Source organism: Nicotiana tabacum, chromosome 16 (assembly GCF_000715075.1).
Source record: "Nicotiana tabacum cultivar K326 chromosome 16, ASM71507v2, whole genome shotgun sequence".
NCBI lineage: Eukaryota > Viridiplantae > Streptophyta > Magnoliopsida > Solanales > Solanaceae > Nicotiana > Nicotiana tabacum.
The window spans coordinates 21,126,588-21,149,173 of NC_134095.1; the positions used below are offsets into that span (position 1 = coordinate 21,126,588).

Sequence of the window (22,586 nt, forward strand, 5' to 3'; positions counted from 1 at the left end):
TGCACCTCCTGTTCATTCCAAGCTCTTGGAGTCTTCTTCCAAATCACCCATCACCAGGTCCCTACAGTAAGAGAATTTTGAATCTTCATTGTAGAAAAGTAAGAGGAGTGTCAAGACAAGGAGAAAGAGGAAAATGAATCCAAAGGATTTCATCAAGAGTGTATCAGTAAACCAGATAGACAAAGATGCTTCTAGGGAACCTGGTTCCTTAGGGAAAAAGTCTATGAAGATTAACAAAACTGTTAAGGAACAAAAAGGGTCATCCGTGAAGTACAACAGCAAGTCTAAACGGAGTAAAACAAAGCTAGCCATGTATGAGGACAATACTGTGGGGGCAGCAAGCTGGAAAGGAAAGTCTGCCGAAGGGACTAGCAAACAAAAAGGGGAAACTGTTAAGGAACCTGGTTCAACAAGGTCCTTGACCTGTGATGGTGTTCTATGGAAGCAGAGATTAAGAACTCAAAAAGTGTTGTGGGGACAAACATTTGATCCAGCAGTTTCGGAGATGGCATGCATGAGACAAATTCTGAAGATTGTGAAATTTCAATAATGGGAACACCTGTTTGAAGGGAGCATGCCTCTAGTATATGAAGATGCAGTGCAAACCTTATACGCATCTCTCTTCACTGTTGAGGGGGATCATATATGTGCGCTTGTAAATGGGGTGGATATCATGCTCGACGCTTCAACATTGGGAAAAATTCTCAGAATTCCGTGTGAAGGTGTGTCCTCAGTTAAGGATGTCTGTGGAATAAACTTTTGGAGAGCCATCATAAAAGAGCAAGCTATTCAACAGGGGGAACAGGTCCATAAGAAAGTATTGCTTCTTGTGTACCAGCTTCTCTTTGAATTGGTTAATAAAGTACTCTTACCCTGCTCTGAGAGACGTTCCATTGCTACAAAATCAGATTTGGTCCTGATGGAAGAGCTTGATGAGTTTGTGCCAATCAATCTGCCTGCAATCATGATAGATCATATGCAGAAGGTGGCAAATTTTAAGGGTGGCAATCATGGGTTACCTTATGGCTTTCTCATCACTCAAGTGTTCAGATTCTATAAGGTTCCCTTGAGAAATCCCATAGTGGGCACACGCAAGAAGACCTCCTTTAAGACCACTCTAGAAGAATGTGACTTTATAGAAAAAGTTGGTGGAAGCATCTCGACCATTTCTCAGCTGATAAACGCTCAAAATACAGCTTCTGAGGAAATAAGAAGGCTGAGGGCTCGAAATTCCATACTGGAAACTCAGCTTAGCCAAGCAGTTAAAGGAACTGATTCTGTACATGAGGAGGTTGCCCGACTGAGAAAGGAAAATAAGAGACTTCGAGCTCAACTACTTGAAGAACAACTTGTTGTAAATGCTAGACTAGACCTAGTTCTCAAAATCATTGTTGTCTCTTCCTCCAAGCCTCCTTCTTTTAGTGCTCCCTAGGATCCTCCCTAGTGTCAAGCTAGTTTTGCTCCAACTTCATGTGGCTATTGTTTTACTTGTGCTTACTTGTTTTTGTGATGGCATATTGAACTTAACCATTACTACTCCTGTATTGCTCAGTACAATGTAAACATTAATAAAATAACTCCCCTTTCTTTATATGTATAATATTGTGCTCCTCCAGCTTCTCTTTTATGTCATGTTGTGTGCACATATGTGGCATGAGCTAGCTGTGTTAGACTTCTTTATGCTTATTATCTGCTTGTGCTCTTCGACACACTTGTTCTTTTTAATGATGCCAAAAGGGGAAAAAGAAGTGAATGATGTTGTTGGGTAATATTATGCCTGATATCAAAAAAGGAGAGGGGGTCTGAGATTGAGGGGGAACTAAAAATGACAAGGAGGGGAGATCTAAGATTAAGGGGGAACCGGTATCTCATCAATTCAATTCTGATCCAAACAACTGCTTTCCATGCCTAAGTTTGTCATCATCAAAAAGGGGGAAATTAATGAGTTTTCAATGTCTTAACCTTATACTTCCTATGTATTGATGATCTAACAAACTTATTGTGAAGAACCAGATAGAGAATTTGTTCCACGGGATACATTTCATATGAACTTGTCAGCAAATGGACGAACTAACACAGAGAGAAACACAATAAGGACCTGGTGACCTAGTCCCTTAGGGTTCTCTGACAGAAGTACAGGTCAAGTGCACAGCTGGAACGTAGCAGAAGAAAGTGCCCATCGCGCAATTGTTATAGAAGAGGAACATAACCAGGACCTGGTCCGTTGGTGTGTCCTGACAGAAGTACAAAGTCCACTATCCAGCTGGAATGCAACTGCCTAGAAGTGGCTGTGTAGCAGTCACTTCTCACTGGGAAGAAGTATACCAAGAGTTGACATCACTATCTATTGTAATATCTTTTGTGATAAAACAACCTAGTGCAAGACACACCATCACTTGTGCATTAAGTGATATTCTCACAAGAATAAAAAGCATTCATCGGGCATTGAAGTCACTGATGTGTCAAGAACAAGAAGATAACTCCACTAAGGATTAGTTTCTAAACAAGTCTTATGTACATCCATAGTTGAGTTGTAATCTTGTTAATTGTTCTACATTGTAATTCCTAGTTTGCTTTCTCAGAAGCGCTGTCTTAGGAACAAACCAAATTCGTAAACTTTAGAGTTTATGTTGTGACTAGGAATAGTCATAAGTTAAATCCTCTATAACTAGAATAGTCATAAGTTAAATCCTCTATAACTAGGAGAGCTAGAGCGTGGCTTGTGGTGGTTGCATCATAAGTTAGTTTGAAGTCTTTGCAATAGGGTGTTTGCAAAGTGGCTTGTAATAGGTAGATTACAAGTTAGTTAAGTTAAAAGCCTATAAGAGTAGGTCATGGTTTTTTTATCCCCTTGTGTGGGATTTTTCCACGTAGAAAATCTCTTGCCTTCTTTACATTTAGTCTTTACTGCATTCTACGTATCAATCTCATAGAGAACCAGGTACTCTATAGTTTGATGGACTCAAATAAGCTAACAAGGTTCATTGAGGGACTTATCCAGCCTATTCGACTTCATATGGCCAAGGAGGCAGGGAGTGAGATTTCTTTCCAGGAGTCGGCCAATGTGGCCAGGAGAGTTGAGATGGTTCTATCACAGGGAGGTGGTCAGGGTTCTAACAAGAGGCCTCGTCATTTCGGCCAATTCAGTGGTACCTTGTCTGGAGGCAGTAATTCGTATGGTAGAGGACATCCTCCTAGGCCTTTTCAGTCAGCACTTTAGGTTTCTCACGGTGCTTCAGGTGGTCGTAGTTCTCAGATGTAGTATTCTGATCAGCAGTCCTACAGTGCACCACCAGCTCCTATCAGTGCACTGACGCTTCAGAGTTTTCGGGTGGTCATTCAGGTCATTAGGGTCAGTAGTGTCAGTAGCCGAGGGCTTGTTATACTTGTGATGATGGGTCACATTGCTAGGTATTGCCTTCGAGCATCGAGCAACTCTGAACATCAGGGTTCCTGTGCCATGGTTCAGGCACCGAGTGTTCCACAGCCTGCCCAACCAGCTAGAAGTGGGGGTACAGGTGCTAGAGGTGGAGGTAGAGGTATTAGAGGTGGAGCTCAGGTTGCTAGAGGTGGAGGCCAGCTAGCAGCAGACCATCCCAGAGATTTAGTTCAGGGTAGTGGCGCCCAACCTCAATGTTATGCTCTTCCAGCCAGGCCCGAGGCTAAGGCTTCCGATGCAGTTATCACAGGTATTGTTCTGGTTCGTAGCAGAGATGCTTCAATTTTATTTGATCTGGGATTTACATACTCCTATGTGTCATCTTATTTTGTACCGTGTATAGTCATGCCTAGTGATTCTTTGAGTACTCCCATTTATGTTTCTACACTGGTGGATGATTCTATTATGGTAGATCGAGTCCATCGTTCATGTATAGTTATGATTGGGGTTCTTGAGACTCGTGTTGATTTGCTTCTTCTGGACATGGCTGATTTCGATGTCATATTAGGGATGGATTGGTTATCAGCTTACCATGCTATCTTGGATTGTCATGCCAAGACTGTGACCTTAGCCTTGCCGGGTTTACCTCATTTAGAGTGGAGAGGGACTCCTGGTCGTTCTACCTGTAGTGTTATCTCATATATGAAGGCTCGGCGTATGGTCGAGAAGGGGTGTTTGACCTATGTTCGTGATTCTAGTGCTGAGGTTCCTTCCATTGATTTTGTGCCCATTGTTCGTGAGTTTCTTGAGGTATTTCCTTCAGACCTGTCGGGTATGCCACCCGACAGGGATATTGACTTTTGCATTGATTTGGCACCGGGTACTCAGCTTATTTCTATCCTGCCGTATCGTATGGCCCTGCCTGAGTTGAAAGAGTTAAAGGAGCAGTTGCAAGACTTGCTTGAGAAAGGCTTCATTAGACCTAGTGTCTCGCTTTAGGGTGAGCCGGTGTTGTTTGTTAAGAAGAAGGATGGATCGATGAGAATGTGTATTAAGGTTACAATCAAGAATAAGTATCCATTGCCGAGGATAGATGATTTTGTTTGATCAGTTTTAGGGCGCCAAGGTATTTTCAAAGATTGACTTGAGATCTAGCTACCATCAGTTGAGGATTAGGGCATCCGATGTCCCTAAGACAGCTTTTCGCACTCGGTACAGGCATTATGAGTTATTGGTGATGTCATTCAGGTTGATAAATGCCCCAGCGGTTTTTATGGATCTGATGAACCGAGTGTTCAGGCCTTACTTGGATTCGTTCGTGATAGTCTTCATTGATGATATCTTGATCTATTCCCGCAGCCGGGAGAAGCATGAGCAACATTTTAGAGTGGTTCTTCAGACTTTGAGAGATAGTCAGTTGTATGCTAAGTTTTCAAAGTGTGAGTTTTGGTTGAGTTAGGTTACATTCCTGGGTCATGTTGTATCAGCAGAGGGTATTCAGGTTGATCTGAAGAAGATTGAGGTAGTCAAGAACTGGCCTAGACTAGCATCAGCTACAGAGATCCGGAGTTTCTTGGGATTGGCAGGCTACTATCGTCGGTTGTGGAAGGGTTTTCATCTATCACAGCCCCAATGACCAGGCTGACCCAGAAGGGTGCCCAGTTCAGATGGTCAGATGAGTTTGAGGCAAGCTTTCAGAAGCTCAAGACAGCTCTAACTACGACACCAGTGTTGGTTTTGCCCACGGGTTCAGGGCCTTATACCGTTTATTGTGATACATCTCGTATTGGACTTAGTGCAGTATTGATGTAGGATGGCAGGGTCATTGCCTATGATTTGCGGCAGTTGAAGATTTATGAGAAGAACTATCCGATTCATGATTTGGAGTTAGCAGTCATTGTTCACGCATTGAAGATTTGGAGGTATTATCTTTATAGCGTGGCATGTGAGGTGTTCACGGATCACAAGAGTCTACAGTATTTGTTCAAGCAGAAAGATTTAAATTTGAGGTAGAGGAGGTGGTTGGAGGTATTAAAAGACTATGATATCACCATCTTATATCATTTGGGAAAGGCCAATGTGGTGGCCGATGCTTTGAGTAGGAAGTCAGCCAGTATGAGCAGTCTTGCTTATATTTCGGTCGGTGAGAGACCGCTTGCTTTGGATGTTCAGGCTTTGGACAATCAGTTTGTGCGGTTGGATGTTTCTGAGCCCAGCCGTGTGTTAGCTTGCACAGTCGCTCGTTATTCTTTATTGGAGCGTATCCGAGATCGGTAGTATGGTGATCCTCATTTGTGTGTCCTTAGAAACACGGTGCAGCGTGGAGGTGCCAAGCAGGTTACCTTCGGAGATGATAGATTTTTGAGATTGCAGGGTCGAGTTTGTGTGCCTAATATGGATGGGCTCCGGGAGTTGATTTTAGATGAGGCCCATAGTTCCCGCTACTCTATTCATCCAAGCGCCGCGAAGATGTAACAGGATTTGCGGCAGCATTATTGGTGGAGAAGAATGAAGAAGGATATCGTTGCATATGTGGCTCGGTGTTTGAACTATCAGCAGGTTAAGTACGAGCATCAGAGGCTTGGTGGTTTGTTCCAGAAGATTGAGATTCCTGAGTGGAAGTGGGAGTGTATCACTATAGACTTCGTTGTTGGACTCCCAACGACTCAGAGGAAGTTCGATGCAGTGTGGGTTATTATTGATAGACTGACCAAGTCAGCACATTTCATTCCTGTGGCAGTCTCATATTCTTCCGAGAGGTTAGCTGAGATGTATATTCGGGAGATTGTTCGCCTTCATGGTGTGCCCGTGTCTATCATTTCGGACCGAGGTACGCAGTTTACCTCACATTTTTGGAGAGCAATTCAGCGAGAGTTGGGCATAGGGGTTGAGTTCAGCACATCATTTCATCCTCAGACGGACGGGCAGTCCGAGCGGACCATTTAGAGTTTGGAGGATATGCTCCGAGCTTGTGTCATTGACTTTGGAGGCTGGTGGGATCAGTTTTTTCCTTTAGCAGAGTTTGCCTACAACAACAACTACCAGTCGAGTATCCAAATGGCTCCTTATGAAACTTTGTATGGTAGGAAGTGTCGGTCACCGGTTGGATGGTTTGAGCGGGGAAAGGCTCGGTTGTTGGGTACAGATCTAGTGCAGGATGCCTTAGACAAGGTCAGGGTCACTCAGGATAGGCTTCATACAACTCAGTCTAGGCAAAAGAGTTATGTTGACCGTAAGGTTCGTGATTTGGCATTTATGGTCGGTGAGCAGATATTGCTTCGAGTGTCGCCTATGAAGGGCGTGATGAGATTTAGGAAGAAGGGCAAGCTTAGCCCTAGGTTTATTGGACCGTTTGAGATTCTTGATCGAGTGGGAGAGGTGGCTTACAGATTTGCGTTGTCGCTGAGCTTATCAGTCGTGCATCCAGTGTTTCATGTGTCCATGCTTCAGAAGTATCACGGCGATTCATCCCACGTGTTAGATTTCAGCACTGTCCAGTTGGACAAGGATTTGTCTTATGAGAAGGAGCCGGTGGCTATTCTAGACCGGCAGGTTCGTCAGTTGAGATCAAAGCATTTTCCTTCTGTTCGTGTTTAGTGGAGAGGTTAGCCTGCTGAGACATCGACCTGGGAGTCCAAGTCAGATATGCGTAGCCGTTATCCCCATCTTTTTCCCGACTCAGGTACTTCCTTCTTCTGTCCGTTCGAGGACAAACAGTTGTTTTAGAGGTGGAGAATGTTTGGGTCATCACTTGTTTAAAAAATAAATTCTGCATTTTGAGGCCTTAAAAACCTCTTTCTATCTCACCTCGATTTGTATGCACAGTATGGACACGTAGCTGGAAAGCCAATATGTGAAAATTTGTGAAAAATGATGAATCTTGACTTTAAAATAAATTAAGTTGACTTCGGTCAACATTTCGGTTAAACAGACCCAGACTCGTGATTTGACGGTCCTGGAGGATCCGTAGAAAATTATGGGACTTGGGCGTATGCCCGGAATCGAATTCCGAGGTCCCAAGCCCGAGAAATGAATTTTTAAAGAAAATTATTTTCTGAAATATTTATGAGTTTTTGAAAAAAAAATGTGTTTAAAACTTGGTGGTATCAGGCCCATATTTTGGTCCCGGTACAGGACTTACATATGATTTAAGATGAGTCTATGAAATTTGGTAAGAAACGGACTTGAAACGACGTGAATCGGACCATATTTGAGAAATTTAAAGTTCTTAAGAAATTTCATAATTTTGATGCTAAATTCATAGTTGTTGATGTTATTTGGTGATTTGAATGCACGAACGAGTTTGTATGATATTTTAGGTTGTTGTGCATGTTTGGTTTGGAGCCCCGAGGGCTCAGGTGAGTTTTGGATAGGCCACAGAGTAGAATTAGACTAGGAAAAATTTCAGCTGTTCTATTGCAGGCCTGCAGGCTTTGCATTTGTGAAGCCCGGCTCGCAATTGCGAGTTCGCAAATGCGAAGGCTGTGTCGCAAATGCGAACATAGCCTAGGCCGGCCTACCTCGCAAATGCTAGGAACTTATCATAAATGCGAGGAACTTAGACGCATTTCAACCATTTTTCACAGTCTTTCAAAACCAAAACACCCTAGGGCGATTTTTTATAGGCAACATCTACTCTAAATCGATTGTAAGTGATTTCTAACTAGTTTTCTTCAATCCTTAACATCTTTTCACATGATTTCAACTCAAAATCAATAGTTTTCATGAGGGAAATTGGGTGTTTTAATGTTATCTCCCTTGCCGAGAGGTTGATGCTTCTTTTGATATTGTTCCCTTGTCGGAACTCAATTGTTGAACTATTGTTCCCTTGCCGGGATTTTTATTGTAATTTCATTCATTTCCTTGACCTATTGTTTGTGATTGTTGTTTGGGTGAGGAAGAGTATTAAAGCACGAAGGGTGATGCCGTGTATTGTTTTGGTGAGAGAGTGTTAAAGCATGAAGGGTGATGCCGTGTATGATTTGTGAGGAAGAGTGTAAAGCACGAAGGGTGATGCCGTGCTGCACGATGTATAATTTCGTGCCGATTATATTGATTATATGGTGAGGACGAGAGTAAAAGCACGAAGGGTGATGCCTTGCACATTTTCATTACATGATTGCTTTGGTGAGGACGAGAGTAAAAGCACGAAGGGTGATGCCGTGCACTATTTGATTTCTTATCTTTTTTGTTGATATCTGAGATATGTTGTTCCTTTTAATTACCCGTTGTCTTTCTATTCTAAATTGATAGTCCCCCGCATCATGTTTCCCCTCCCATACTTGACTGTATATTACTGTTCTTCTTTTCCGCTGTATATAGTTAAATTGCACAGGTTTATTTGGTAGTTTGGTCCGAGCCTCGTCACTACTTCGCCGAGGTTAGGCTAGGCACTTACCAGCACATGGGGTCGGTTGTGCTGATACTACACTCTGCACTGTGTGCAAATCCCGGAGCAACAACTTTTGGACCGTAGCTTGGGTGGCTGCCTTCAGCCCACACGGAGATCCAAGGTAGTCCTGCAGGCGTCCATAGGCCCTGGCGTCTCCCTCTATCCCTTTATCCTGTTTCATTTACTTATTTCAGAAACAACGTATCTTTTATCTTTCAGACTTTGTATGTAGTATTCTTAGACCGTCTGTAAAACTGTGACACCAGTTCTGGGTAGCCGATGTTCAAACAGTTGTATTGGATTCATATTCAGATAGTTTATTGTTTTTCTTCCGCTTATTGTAAATTTCGCTGTCTACATGTTATTGCTTCATAATTGTTAAAGAATATAAAATGGGTAAAAAGGTAATTTGTTCAAACAGTCGGCTTGCCTAGCTCATATTAGTAGGCGCCATCACGACTTCCAAGGACGGGAAATCCGGATCGTGACATGATGATCTCTTGGTGACAGGGAACAATGCGTGCCTGGTTGAAGAATTTAAGAAGGAAATGATGGAAGTTTTTGAAATGGCAAACCTTGGGCTAATGACATACTTTCTGGGAATGGAAATCAAGCAAGGTTCTGATGAAAATTTTTATCTGCCAGAAGAAGTATGCAAGGGAGATACTTAAAAAATTAGGCATGGAGAACTGCAAGGCAACAAGTACACCTATGAATCCAAAAGAAAAGTTAAGCAAAGAGGATGGAACTGATAAAGTTGATGAAGGAAATTTCAGAAGCTTGATTGGGTGCTTGATGTATCTCACTGCTACAAGGCCGGATATTCTATTTGCTGTAAGTCTTTTGTCTAGATTTATGCATTGTGCTTCTGAAATGCATTTCAGAGCAGCAAAAAGAATTATACGATACATTAAAGGTACTGTCGACTATGGTGTCAAATTCAAGAAGTGTCAGAATCTCAAGTTGTATGGATTCTCAGACAGTGATTGGGCTGGATCCTTTGACGATACGAAGAGTACATCTGGATATTGCTTCAGCCTAGGATCAGGGATTTTTTCTTGGTGTTCCAAGAAGCAAGAAACTGTGGCACAATCCACTGCAGAGGCTGAATTCATTGCAGCAACAGCGGCAGTAAATCAAGCCTTATGGCTGAGAAAAATACTGTGTGAATTGCATATGGATCAAAGAGATATTACAGAGATTCATGTTGATAATCAAGCTGCAATAGCTATTTCACATAATCCAGTGTTCCATGGGAAGACTAAACACTTCAACATTAAGCTTTTTTTTCTTGAGGGATGAGCAGAAAAATGGAGAAGTGATTCTTGTATACTGCAAATCTGAAGACCAGCTAGCAGATGTGTTTATGAAATCTCTTCCCGTCAGCAAGTTCGAGTTCCTGAGGCAACAACTTGGAATTTGCAGCTCCTAATGCAAGGAGGAGTGTTAATTAGTTGCTTTAGGACTGCAATATTTATATTATTTTCCTGCAGTTTGTATTTTTAGTTTTATTAGGAGTTAGTTATCATGGTCAGTTCCATGACTTAAAAGTAGGGTCATGATCTATTTCAGTTTTCTTTTTAGGATATGTTTTAAGAACCTGCCTTTAACTGAACTCTTTGTATGTTAGTTTCTAAGTCATCTTCTTAATTTTAGTTCTTCATATTCTCCCTGCTTCTTGTTGTGTTTAAAAGTAGACACTGTCTTCATCGTGTTTTGCTGTCATTTGTGCTTTAAATCTAACAATAAGGCTGCGTACGATAGATTCTTGTGGTCCGGCCCTTCCCCGAACCTCGCGTGCACCGGGCTGCCCTTTACATATATGATTTGTATGTAGTTTACCTGATAAAGGGCATCGCTTTGTAAAAGACTCTTGTGTCCAACTTCTTGGTGTCTTCCATTTTGGTTTTCTCCATTGGTTGCCATTGCTGCTTGTGAATATTTTAACTAGTATATATAGTAATTTGTTTCTGAAGTAGATAAGTTTAAGGTAGAAACCTGCTTTTTGGAGAAATAAAAATGGTATTTATAGAAAACCAAAGAGACGTGACCATATAGAGTGGAGGAGTTGGTGTGCTGAAAATTAATGATTGAAAGTTGGTGAGTTTCTGGTTCTGTTATTCCTCTTACAATTTCTGGGAAAATACAGCCAAGTGACCAACTCCTTTTCTTTGACTTCAACTCTGTCACCTAACAATATACCTTCCAACAGCCCTCACTTTCCCAATTTCAAATTTTAGTCTATAATTTAGATTAAGGAATAATATGCACCATCCGTGTAAATATATTTACACCATCGTGTTATGTTTACATGTTGTAGCAGGTAATATATCTTATTTTCAAGATTATAAATCTCACATTTTAAGGGGATTTACCTGTATGTATACTTTAGATGACCTGATAGTATAAAATGTATTACACTGATGACACATATTCTTTATTTGAAGAGACTGTCAAGAGGACAACGTATTAGCAGACATATTTTCTTAAAAAGCTTTAAGATTAGTTACTCTTTAAACACGATGCGAAGTTACAAAAAAGTAGTTGGTTCGGCAACTATAGCGAGCCTGATAGTTCTTATCTTGTGAAAATTCAAGTATAATGCTGGAATAGTGGAATAGAACTTCTTAGACATGGTTCATATAATTCTAGCTGAAGAAGAGAGGCAGGCACTTTCAGGACATATCTTTTTATTTACAACTTTTCATAATTATATACTACTGAAAACTGAACCTTGACTTTGGTTTTATTCTATTAAGGCTATAGCCCTTTCCCCTTGAAATAAAAAATGAATGTTTGAACTGTGCCAATGGAATCTTGACAGTGATTACAAATTATGATACATTTGTTGATTACAAAGGCTTGTAAGACATCAACCTTTTGAGCATGGCCAGACATTCACGAGGCTTATACTCTGGTGCAGTATGCCCTGCTCCCTGTAACAAAATAGTGCAATTTAAACACCAACTATTTAACAAAATTTTTTATCTTCAAACTTAACTGAGAAAAGCAAGTGAAAGAGATATCTTGCCTTTACTGTGGCAAATGTCATCCGATTTGAGTAACTTCTCGTGTAACTACAATCATGCAAAAGACAAAAAATGAGTTTAACTTCTATACCTTGACAGAGCTTATGACTAGCGTACAATGTTTTCATCATAAACTAACCCGGCAACTTGATTGTCAACGATCCACGGTCGCCAATCATCAACAATGGAGTAGTTAAGAGATTTTATCCATGCTTGAGTTGATAGGAAGGTAACAACCTTGTCATGATCTCCACTGCTTAATTCAAAAAACATAGAAAACTAAGTAAATAGTTTCACAGAGATAATAATCTTCAACTATTTATGTAGTTATTCCAATCTTGCAAACACAACAATCTTACTCAACCTGTATATAAGAGATCTGTAACCTTTAGCACTGAGGTTTGCATGATATGGTATGCTACTCATGATTGTCTTTTGGTATTGCAAACTTGCACATCTCACCCATTTTCCAATAGTTCCCTGTAATCAAATTGATCATATTTTTAGTTTTGTGTAGCACACTTTGTTAAATTTTGTTGTTCTTCAAAAAAAAAGGCAGCATGATGCACAAAGTATCACGCATTCATGCAAGGTGGCCGCATCTCAAGGGTGTGATATAGACAGCCTATCATAATGCAAGCATTACTGCTTTCATGGCTCAAATCCGTGCTCTATAGATCACACAGAGATATTTTTACCGTTGCTCCAAGGTTCCCCTTCCAACAAGAACTAACGTACCTTTCGGATATGGAGGGCCTCTCTAACTTGGCCATCATCAGCCCAATGAGAAGAAAGTTTGTACCAATCATTCTAAATCAATTGCAAGTTGTAAATTCTCGTAAGTATCTCAGTGAAACAAAAAATCAATAGCATAAAGAATGCTAGAGTTTGTTGATGAGTACCCACGCGACACTTTAGCGCAGGGAGTTGTTGAGGATTGTTAAGTTGATGAAACTTCACATTAAGAGATCTTCTTTGGCCAAACAATAGGTGTGGCTTTGGTGAAGCAAACTGACATTTGGGCTCCAGAATATGGGGATTATTAATTCTTTTCAGAAGCTGCATAAGGTCAGTATGTTAATGAACCTATCATAAAACAAACAGATGATATTTGATTTTCCTCAAAATAGGATCCAACCTCTTGAAAAGTATGAACATCTTGCAAACATTGTGTATTGCTTGGATCAGTGTTTTGATACTCTCCTTTACAATTTCTCGTCAAGGACTATTTGAGAAAGGGAAATCAATTAGTTCTAAGGACAATGTAAGCAAACTAAATTAAAGCGCATAACTGGAGGATATTTAAGATCTTACGGTCAAACCTCTGTATAACAGCATCCATATATAATAGTCATTTACTATAAAGCCAAGTTTTTCTCGGAGCCGATTTTGTATGTTATGTTATACTAATATATATCCTCTATAACAACACTTCATTATAGCATCCAAAAAATATCGGAACAAATGTAGCTATTATAGAAAGGTTTGACTGTACTATATAACACCAAAGGAAAACCAACCTCATAGAGTTCATCAGAAATAAGTCCCATTCCATAAGCAAATGGAATCTCATAATTCTTTTCACCTTTAAAAGTCGATGGATTTCCGAGTAAATATCCCTGAAACCACTTGACGAGAGATATCAGGTCATACATTTTGCAAATCAACTCACATTCTACAGTGACTTTTGATTCTGTGTGATGCCCATGAAGGAGGGGGCTGATGAGGGCAAGTTAAGTAGGACTGACTAGCTTCTAGGCTGCCAAACTTCTGAATAAGCGGTGCACATGTCACCTTAGACGAATCCCCATATCGGAATAATAGAGGAAAGTGATGAACTTTATAAGGTATGACACAAGTTCACATGGTGCACGCGCTTTTGGGGCTCGAGGTGGCGTAGCCCGAAAGACAAATCCGTGCGAGCCTAGGCCCAAAGCAGACAATACATGCTATGGGCTTGGGTCGTGACATTCTCATAACAATTTCGTTACAAATTCTGAGTTGGTATGTAATCCGTCTGCTTATCCGTAGGGAAAAGAGAATATATACAAGAAAAATGACAAACCTGAAGATCCACAAAAGGTTTTATTCCCATCTCATTTTCTGCATTATCACAAGGCCACAAAATGTTATAGTACAAGAACAGAACACCTTACTACCTTAGGCTGCCATTACTTGTTTCACAACTATTTGAGGGAAAATATAGTCTTACTAGTTGCTATAATTTGAGTAATGATGGGAACAACCATCCCTGAATATGAGTCGCCGCCAACATACAATGGATTCTTTAAGAATTCTGGGTGATCAAGGAACCACTGCAAACAACATAAAATTATTGACTGTTCTACTACATATTGAACAACATTGAGGGGCAAAGGAGAAAATACATTTAACTAATAATTTCGTGAAGAATCTAATTACCTTGTAAAGGAACTCATATGCTTGATCACTTGCTTGTAAATCAGATGACTGTAAAGCTGTTGGAGTTCTTGCATAGGAAAATCCAGTGCCTACTGGTAAGTCTAAGAAAATAATGCTTGCCACCTAATAATTCCATCTTATTTTCAACATTTTGTGTTGTGCAGCGACCTTATGTACATAATACAGTTATAATTCACAATCAAGTACTTACCTTTGTCCATGAGTAAGGATTCAGTTTCATTGTAGGCAAACTCCCATTGTATTCCACTGGCTCGAAAGTTATAGGTCCTTCATATATTCATAAGCTAAAAATGTAAGAAAGTAACCTATATGGCTTGTAGAAAGATAGAAACTTTGGTTCAATTCAAGTAACACTTTTCTGGTGTGCTAGTTTATTTTCTTTGGTCAAATATAGGGGTTAATCCTACGTATTGTCACTAAATTTTACCCACTATAAGATAAAGTGAAAATATTATTTTTGTTACAAGAGGGAGGCGAAGTTAGCAGTTGCAGCTGCAAAAACGACATCGTTCAAACGCTTGAATGTAGAACTTGAGGAAAAAGGCTGAAATAAGAAGTTGTACATGCTAGCCAAGGCAAAGAAAGGAGAGCCCGAGACCTGGATCAAGTGAAGTTCATCAAATGGCAGACATACTTCCATAAACTCTTGAACTTAGATGGCTTGTAGAAAAGCAGAAACTTTGGTGATTCATTTCAAGTAACACTTTTCTGGGGTGTTCTACTTTAAGTTGTCAATGATCACAACACAAAGTCTACGCTTTAGCTTGTGTGTGAAACTAAGATCTTTATTTTCTTTGGTTAAATAGAGGGGCTAATCCCAGTCACTGAATTCTATCCACTTTAACATAAAGTCAAAAGATGTTTTTTTTTTGTCACAATCAGTGGAGGAGCCACATGCACTCAAAGGGTGTCGATTGGCACTGCTTCGTCGGAAAATTACACTGTGTAGCTAAACAATTAATATATATATATACACACACTATGTATTGACACCCCTTACTTCTTGGGAGTATTTTTATATTTTGACCCCCTTAATGAAAATCCTGGCTTTATATATCTATCTATCTATCTATCTATATCTATATCTATATTATTATAAAAGTGGGAAGCTTTTAACTAAAAAGTTGAATTACTTAAATACCCTTTTAAATAACCTAAATGCCCAACTTATACCAAGAATTTAAATAAAACATCAAATTTTAAATAAGACACCAAATTTATTTGAAAAGACATGATCCTTCATATTAGTGAAGCTAGCGACTCTTCACAGCCTTGAAGTCTAAAGGCAAACGTTTCATTTTTGGGCAGCCATATCAATTGAGGTTACTGAAATTTAAAATAAAAAAGTTCATGATTTTGGTTCATACCTCCTTTGATACGGCAGCTTCTTGCAAGGTAGGTTTTTATGGACTCATTTCTCCTTTTTATACTCCTTGAAGATAATGGAGAAACTTTATATGAAATGTTGGCTTAATAATCTATGATTATTTGTTTAATGATAGCAATACTATTTTTCAATTCTTAGTTTATGCAAGCAAAGTAAAATAATGTTACGTGCCTTTAGTGCACTATTGATTCATGATTCATGAAAATAAGCCAAATCCAATAATTCTCCACGTTGGCTAATTTACTTTGTTTTAAATTACTGACAATTAAACTATCATATAAAGTTATTTAAGTAACTTTATTATTGTCCCAATTTTATAGATGTATGTGTATATATGTAAATATATAAACATGTAATTGTGGTGAGTTCAATTTTTAATGTACGTGCTACGAAATTAAACAGTCTAGTCCATTTAGTCAATCCTTTTCAGTCTTCACACTTATGCATGTGGTTTCCATAATCTGATTCCTTTGCAAAGTCAACAACCTCATTCGGCTTGCGGTGCCCCGAAGGATTTTCACCAGCAAACCTCTCTCATTTATTCATCTCTCAACTCACCGTCGCCTTACGGTGCCCGTGAGGGTTTTCACCAGTAAGACTCTCTCATTTTTTTAATTTCTCTCAGCTTTCCATCGCCTTACGGTGCCCGTTAGGGTTTTCACCAGTAAGACTCTCTCATTTTTCATTTCCCTGCTCAGAACGGAGTGTTGCCCCTCATATGAATCACCTCTACTTGCTCGACTTAGCATCTCTCGAAGTCTGATCGGAAAGTCTTTCTTTGGACCGGAATGTGAACTTTTGGATAGGGTTAGAAAGAAAGGGTATCAATGTGCATTTATTTAAGTATGTGACATAATTTGTATAAGTACGTGCACTTGCATAAATTTTATTTTGTAACTTATATTTTATCACAAATTTAATATTGTATCCAATGTAAGTTTGTTTGTTCTCTTTTAACAGGTTATTTGGATTACACGATCACGCAATTGGTAATACTTTTATTTTTTTACTGATTATAATTATGTTAAAATACTAACTAAAATGATAATAGCTACTTCCTCTGCAAGATGTTAATTTAATGACAAGACTATATTTGATAATTCTTTATATGAATTTTTGATTTTTCTTCACACATCGTAATTACTTGATAATTATCATTAATTCTAATCTCATAATTTTCAGATGCAATTTGCATGTTAATAATAGTAAAACCACTTCTTGGAGAAGAATGAAGCAAGATAATAGAGACAATAGTTACAAATAAAAAGTAAATTAAAATCAAACAAATTTTAACAAAAAATTATCATTGACGTACTAGGATAAGTTAATGAAATTTATGCAATTTGTAATCTTAAAATATTAATGTGATCAATATAAATGATACTTTATCATGAGAAAACTTTTGCCGAAAAGATGGTGAAAGTTTTAAAAAATGAAAGATGTTAAACCAACCAATGACATCTAAAAATTATAATGGGTCAATCTGCTGCCAAGTATACTTTTATCCTAAGAATTTGTCTCCCCCCCTCCCCTCTCCCCTTCCAAAAAAAATGAAGGATATTCTTTCAAATTCGTTCAAAAATAATTTAGCATATATTTATATTTTGCGATGATGATAAATAAACACTTGGTCAAACAATGTCTAATTGGATTGTATCTGCTACAACATGTTTTCTCATATGGCCAATTTTTTGTTGTATTTTTTAGAGGGATATCAATGTCAATGAAGAGTCCGGGACATGAAAGAGCAATCAAAATAGATAAAACGAACATATGCCATGAATATCGTCTATAAAGAAGTACTATTAGGTAAGATACACTTCACTACATTTTGTACCTTATAAAATTAAAATAAGTAAAGAAATCATATTTATCTAATTAAACTTTAATTGTCTCATCTTCTTATGTTTAGAGGATATCCAATCATCTTGACATCAACAAACAAGCCACTATGCAATGATCCACATTTATTATTTGCAGAAATTTATCTGATGGCACTATCTTTGGTAATTCTTTATATATGACTTTATTAATTATGGGTAAAAACTTACCTTAATTATGTTTGTACATGTTTACTCACTTATTTTAATGTCATACTTTTTCGGATGTAGTTTTTGTTTTAGTAACAACAAAATCATATATTTTGGAAGGATGAAGTAGAATAAGAGAGATAACAGTTACAAATAAAAGATAAAATTATTATTACACATGTTTATGATAGGTGTTCATTTTATATTCTATGTAGATAAAATATAATGTAATATATGCAGCTTGTAAAATATAAGTATGATTGTTGATTGTTCATCTTCGTAAATTTAGATGATTAAATTATTTTGTCCTCGATAAATAAATCACCATTCCACATTGATCATTCACATATATACTTAATTTTTTGATGTACTTATATACTCAAAAGCTTTATTTCAATAGTAATGATGATATTATTATATAAAATCAAGTACCACAGGACTCGGCAAACACGTGCAACATATGTGCCGAGAATACTCTTAACACTTTGATAAATTAAATATTATTGGTATGTGCGACATATCTTAGTATTTCCAACACACATTTCCCAGTAAATGCATGTTACGAGAACAATAATCGTCGATTGACAATTCACATTCATCATTCATTAAAACTGTAGTTATTCTTCATCTATAATTATTTACTCAAAATTTTTGTTTCAATACTTTATTTATTTTATTTTACAAATCGTGTACTACATGATTGGGCATACACGTGCAACGCACGTGATATATATATATATATATATATATATATATATATATATATATATATATATATATATATATATATATATATATATATATATATATATATATATATATATATATATATATATATATATATATATACCCCTTGACTTTTTGGGAAGTACTTTTATATTTTGATTCCCTTAATGAAAATCCTGGCTCCGCCACTAATCACAATAAACTGAACTTTAACCGCCATGACAGTGAAGTTATCACTTTTACTAAATTACCAATTACAATGCTTTTATCACATAAATTTAGCCATAATCACCTTAAAAGTGAAGTAAAGGATTTTTTAAACTATTCGTCAATAGAACTTAAACTCGTATGACATACCTATCTCGTAGATCAGCCCTGATAAAGCAGAGCAACCAGGGCCTCCTGTAATCCAAAGTAGAAGAGGGTCTGATTCTGGATTAGACTCCGACTTTAGAATAGTTGCACATCTTCTGAATCACCTACTCCAATATACCTGGAAACACAGTTTTAATCTAATTAATATCAAAACCTTTAAACCATACTAATATGTAATGATTCTCACAAAGAAAACTACAAACATGTTCGGGAAACTAAAATACGTTATTAATTTCTAGTTTCTCACCCAGTTTCCAGTTCAAAAGGAAGCGGTCCTTTAAATCCTGGAAGTAACTTCACTGGTGAAGCAGCTATTGCAAGCTGTGTACATAGCTTTGTTACAAGAAGAACTAAAAGCAAATAACCTAGCTCTATTTTTGCCATATTTCTTATCCAATAAAGTTTTGCTTAAAGTTAAGTCACACATTAAATAATAATATTACTCTAGCTTGAACAAAAAACTACAAGACAAAAGGGACAGAAGTCACGTGACAGGGTATTCAAGTTGATGATTATCTCTTTCTTCTCTTCCAATGATAATGATAATTCTATTGTGTCATACATTGCTTATCTTTTTCTAATAATTTGTCTGGCGCTGTGATGTCTATTTCTTAGAAATAGTACAGTGCCGTAAACATCACAAACGGGATATCATGTCAATTTAAATTTATACAATTGACTCTACGAAATATTTGGGAGGTAGTTTGACACAGACGTGCATTAAATCAAAGATGGAGATAGAAGATAGAGCAAAACTTTTAATCTTAGAATTATGAATATAACTACTGGCATTGGCGGATGTAGCTTAGACGGTACGGGTTCGACACGGATCATAAATAATATATGTGAAAATACTGAAATGTTAATAAATATTATATTGTAAACTCATAATTTCAAAAGTACAATAAATTTATGGTCAAAAACTAAAAGCTGAACCTATTTGTAGCTTTCTCTCAGCTCCATCATCCGATGTAGAGTATTTTTTGTCATGAAAATGCACATCATTGCTCATGCAGGCAGGAAAAAATCTCATGGAGATCAGGCAGATTTATAGCGTAATATATGGGATATGTGAACCATGGTCTTTCTATAACGACCCGACTGGTTGTTTTGATCATTTGCACTTCGCTCGGTAGTTTGAGGAAATGAGTAACTCCGTATGATATATTATGACTTGTGTGAATCATCGGTTTTGGTTTTCAGGTTATTCAGAACTGATTTGAAAGAATGATTCTCAACTAGGAAGCTTTAAGCTGGAAGAGTTGATCAAGTTTGACTTTTGTGAATTTGACCTCGGAACGGAGTTTTGATGGTTCCGTTAGGTCCGGATGGTGATTTCGGACTCAGGCGTATGCCCGAATTTGTATTTGGATGTTTCTAGAATGTTTCAGCACAAATTGGCAAAAGTTGGAAATTTGAAGATTTGGAAAGTTCATAAGTTTGACCGAGGGTTGACTTTGAGGATATCGGATTCGGATTGTGGTTTCGGAAATTGGAATAGATTTTATATCATTTGGGACTTGTGTGAAAAATTTGGGTTCATTGCGGGTTGATTTGGTATGTTTCGGCACGAGTTTTGAAAGTTAAAATTTCAAAGTTCATTGATTTTTGATTTGAGGTGCGATTTGTCATTTTTATGTTGTTGATGTGATTTGAAGCTTTGAATATGTTTGTATCGTGTTTTAAGACTTTTTTTGAATTATTGAATAGGTTCCCGAGGGGGCTCGGGTGTGTTTTAGATCATTAGTTGAGAAACTAGTTAAGTTAAGGATTTGGAGTTTGACCATGATCAATATCGGCAAGATGACCTCTTTTTGATGTTTTGAGTGCGTGCGCAGGTTCATAGCCCGTTTTATGATTGAAACGCATATATGGTTTGTGTCCAGGAGGCTCCGAATGAGTTTTGGGTGCTAAAACGAAAATTCTTTCGTTGTTGATTTTCTGGTATAAAATAATTACAAAAATATTATTTTTTATCCCTTAAATTTCAAACTTCATTTAAAATTTCAAAACATAATATTTCCCTCATTTTTAGGCCAAATTGGGTGATTCAAAGGCCTATATTGACTGAAATTTTACAAGAAATCTATTAGAGCCAACAAAAGCGAGTTTCAGAATCATTTGATATATGAAATGAGGCAGAACAGTTGGGAAAAAATATTTAATACAAAGGGTTTGTTCATTTGGTCATATTTTGAGTTTGGGAGCTCGGATTTGGGCAATTTTTAAGGCGATTTTTTACCATATGAAATGGGGTAAGTGTTCTCTACTCGATTTTGATTATATTCCATGAATCTATCTTTGTTTTTGGTAATTGATTTGTTAACTTAAAGAGAAAATTGAGGGTTTTTGCCTAAAGTTTCAAAATCTGAATTTTTGAGTTTTGAACATCAATTTGGAGTCGGATTTGAGTGAAACTAGTACGGTTGGACTTGCAACTAAATGTATTTTCGGATTTTATAAGTTTCGTCGGGTTTCGGGGTGCAGGTCCGAGTTTTGACTTTTTGGCCGATTTTAGGCTTTTGATTAATGATTCGACTTTATCATTTTGAATTGTTTCCTTGGACTTTATTTGATATATTTGAGGTGCTTTTGGCTAGTTTCGAGTCGTTCGTAGGTTAGTACGCGCGGGATGGCATTTTGGAGCGTCGTTTGGCTTGCTCGGTATCGGTATTGGTTTTTAGGCTTATTCGAGGTAAGTAACACTTCTAAACTTTGTGCTAAGGGTATGAAACCCCGAATTATATTTTATGTGTTTAGTGTTGAGGTGACGCACGTGCTAGGTGACGGGCGTGTAGGCATGCATTGCGTGAATTGTGACTCCGTATCCCTGTGGTACTGTATAGTTACCTGATCTTATCTGCAACTATGAAATCTCTACGTACTAAAGCTATTGAGCTATGATCCATGTTAGAAAACATGTCTATGCTACGTGTTGATTCTGTTGGGACCCACTGCGGTCATATTGCTGTTGAATTATTTGTTTAAGTTGCAATTTCATACTCAGTCATGTTTATTTATTTCATATCATATCTCAGCCTCTATTGTTATTCATTGACACATCATATTATCATTTTGGGCTAGTTTCATGGCTTTGTGAGCCCGTAAGACTGAAGAGATTGATGACTGAGTGAGGTCGAGGGTCTGATTGTAAGGATATTGATATTTTAGCACGTGAGTTGTCCTTGTGAATTATAGCGCTTGTGTTGAAGGAGCCCCTACGGAGTCTGTACACACCCCCAGTGAGCGCAGTTACCTTCACACACACACACACATACACACACACACATACACACACACACACACACACACACACACACACACACACACACACATATATATATATATATATATATATATATATATATATATATATATATATATATATATATATATATATATATATTATGGCTATATGTGGATTGGGCTGCACACCGCAGTAGGTATTGTACAATGCTGAGATTTTGAGTGTACTGAGTATTGCGCATGGTGAGAAAGAATGCGAGATAATGAGATTGAGTATTTTGAAAGTGTGAGTACACGAGTTCATTACTGAGATGCATTGCATTTGACATTCGTAATTGAGATACATGAATAGAGATGCATTTCCTTTTGCTACCTGGTTTTGGTGACATTCATGATTTTACCTGTATCTTGACATATAGGCATAGAGATGTACCTTCCTCATGCTATCTGAAAATGAAATATCTTATTTGTTGTTGAAGGGTTTTTGGGATAAATCACAGTTTTCAAGCTTACTCATATGCTTTGGTTTTTCGGTGAAAGATTTGGGATTTACTATTATACTTGAAAAGCATGTCTATTT

At 37.7% G+C, this 22,586-nt stretch overlaps 1 protein-coding gene and 1 pseudogene across 1 annotated transcript in view; both read right to left on the bottom strand.

The window, feature by feature from the left end:
• LOC107779684 (caffeoyl-CoA O-methyltransferase 3-like) overlaps positions 1-10,749 on the bottom strand; it is a 33,605-nt gene extending 22,856 nt beyond the window's left edge. The window contains exon 1 of the mRNA XM_016600155.2: positions 10,614-10,749. Coding sequence (XP_016455641.1) covers positions 10,614-10,697 — 84 coding nt within the window. The 5' untranslated portion in view covers positions 10,698-10,749. The remainder of the gene's footprint in view (positions 1-10,613) is intronic.
• Positions 10,750-11,414: 665 nt separating this feature from the next.
• LOC107779682 (serine carboxypeptidase-like 7) lies at positions 11,415-19,162 on the bottom strand (annotated as a pseudogene).
• Positions 19,163-22,586: the final 3,424 nt, after the last annotated feature.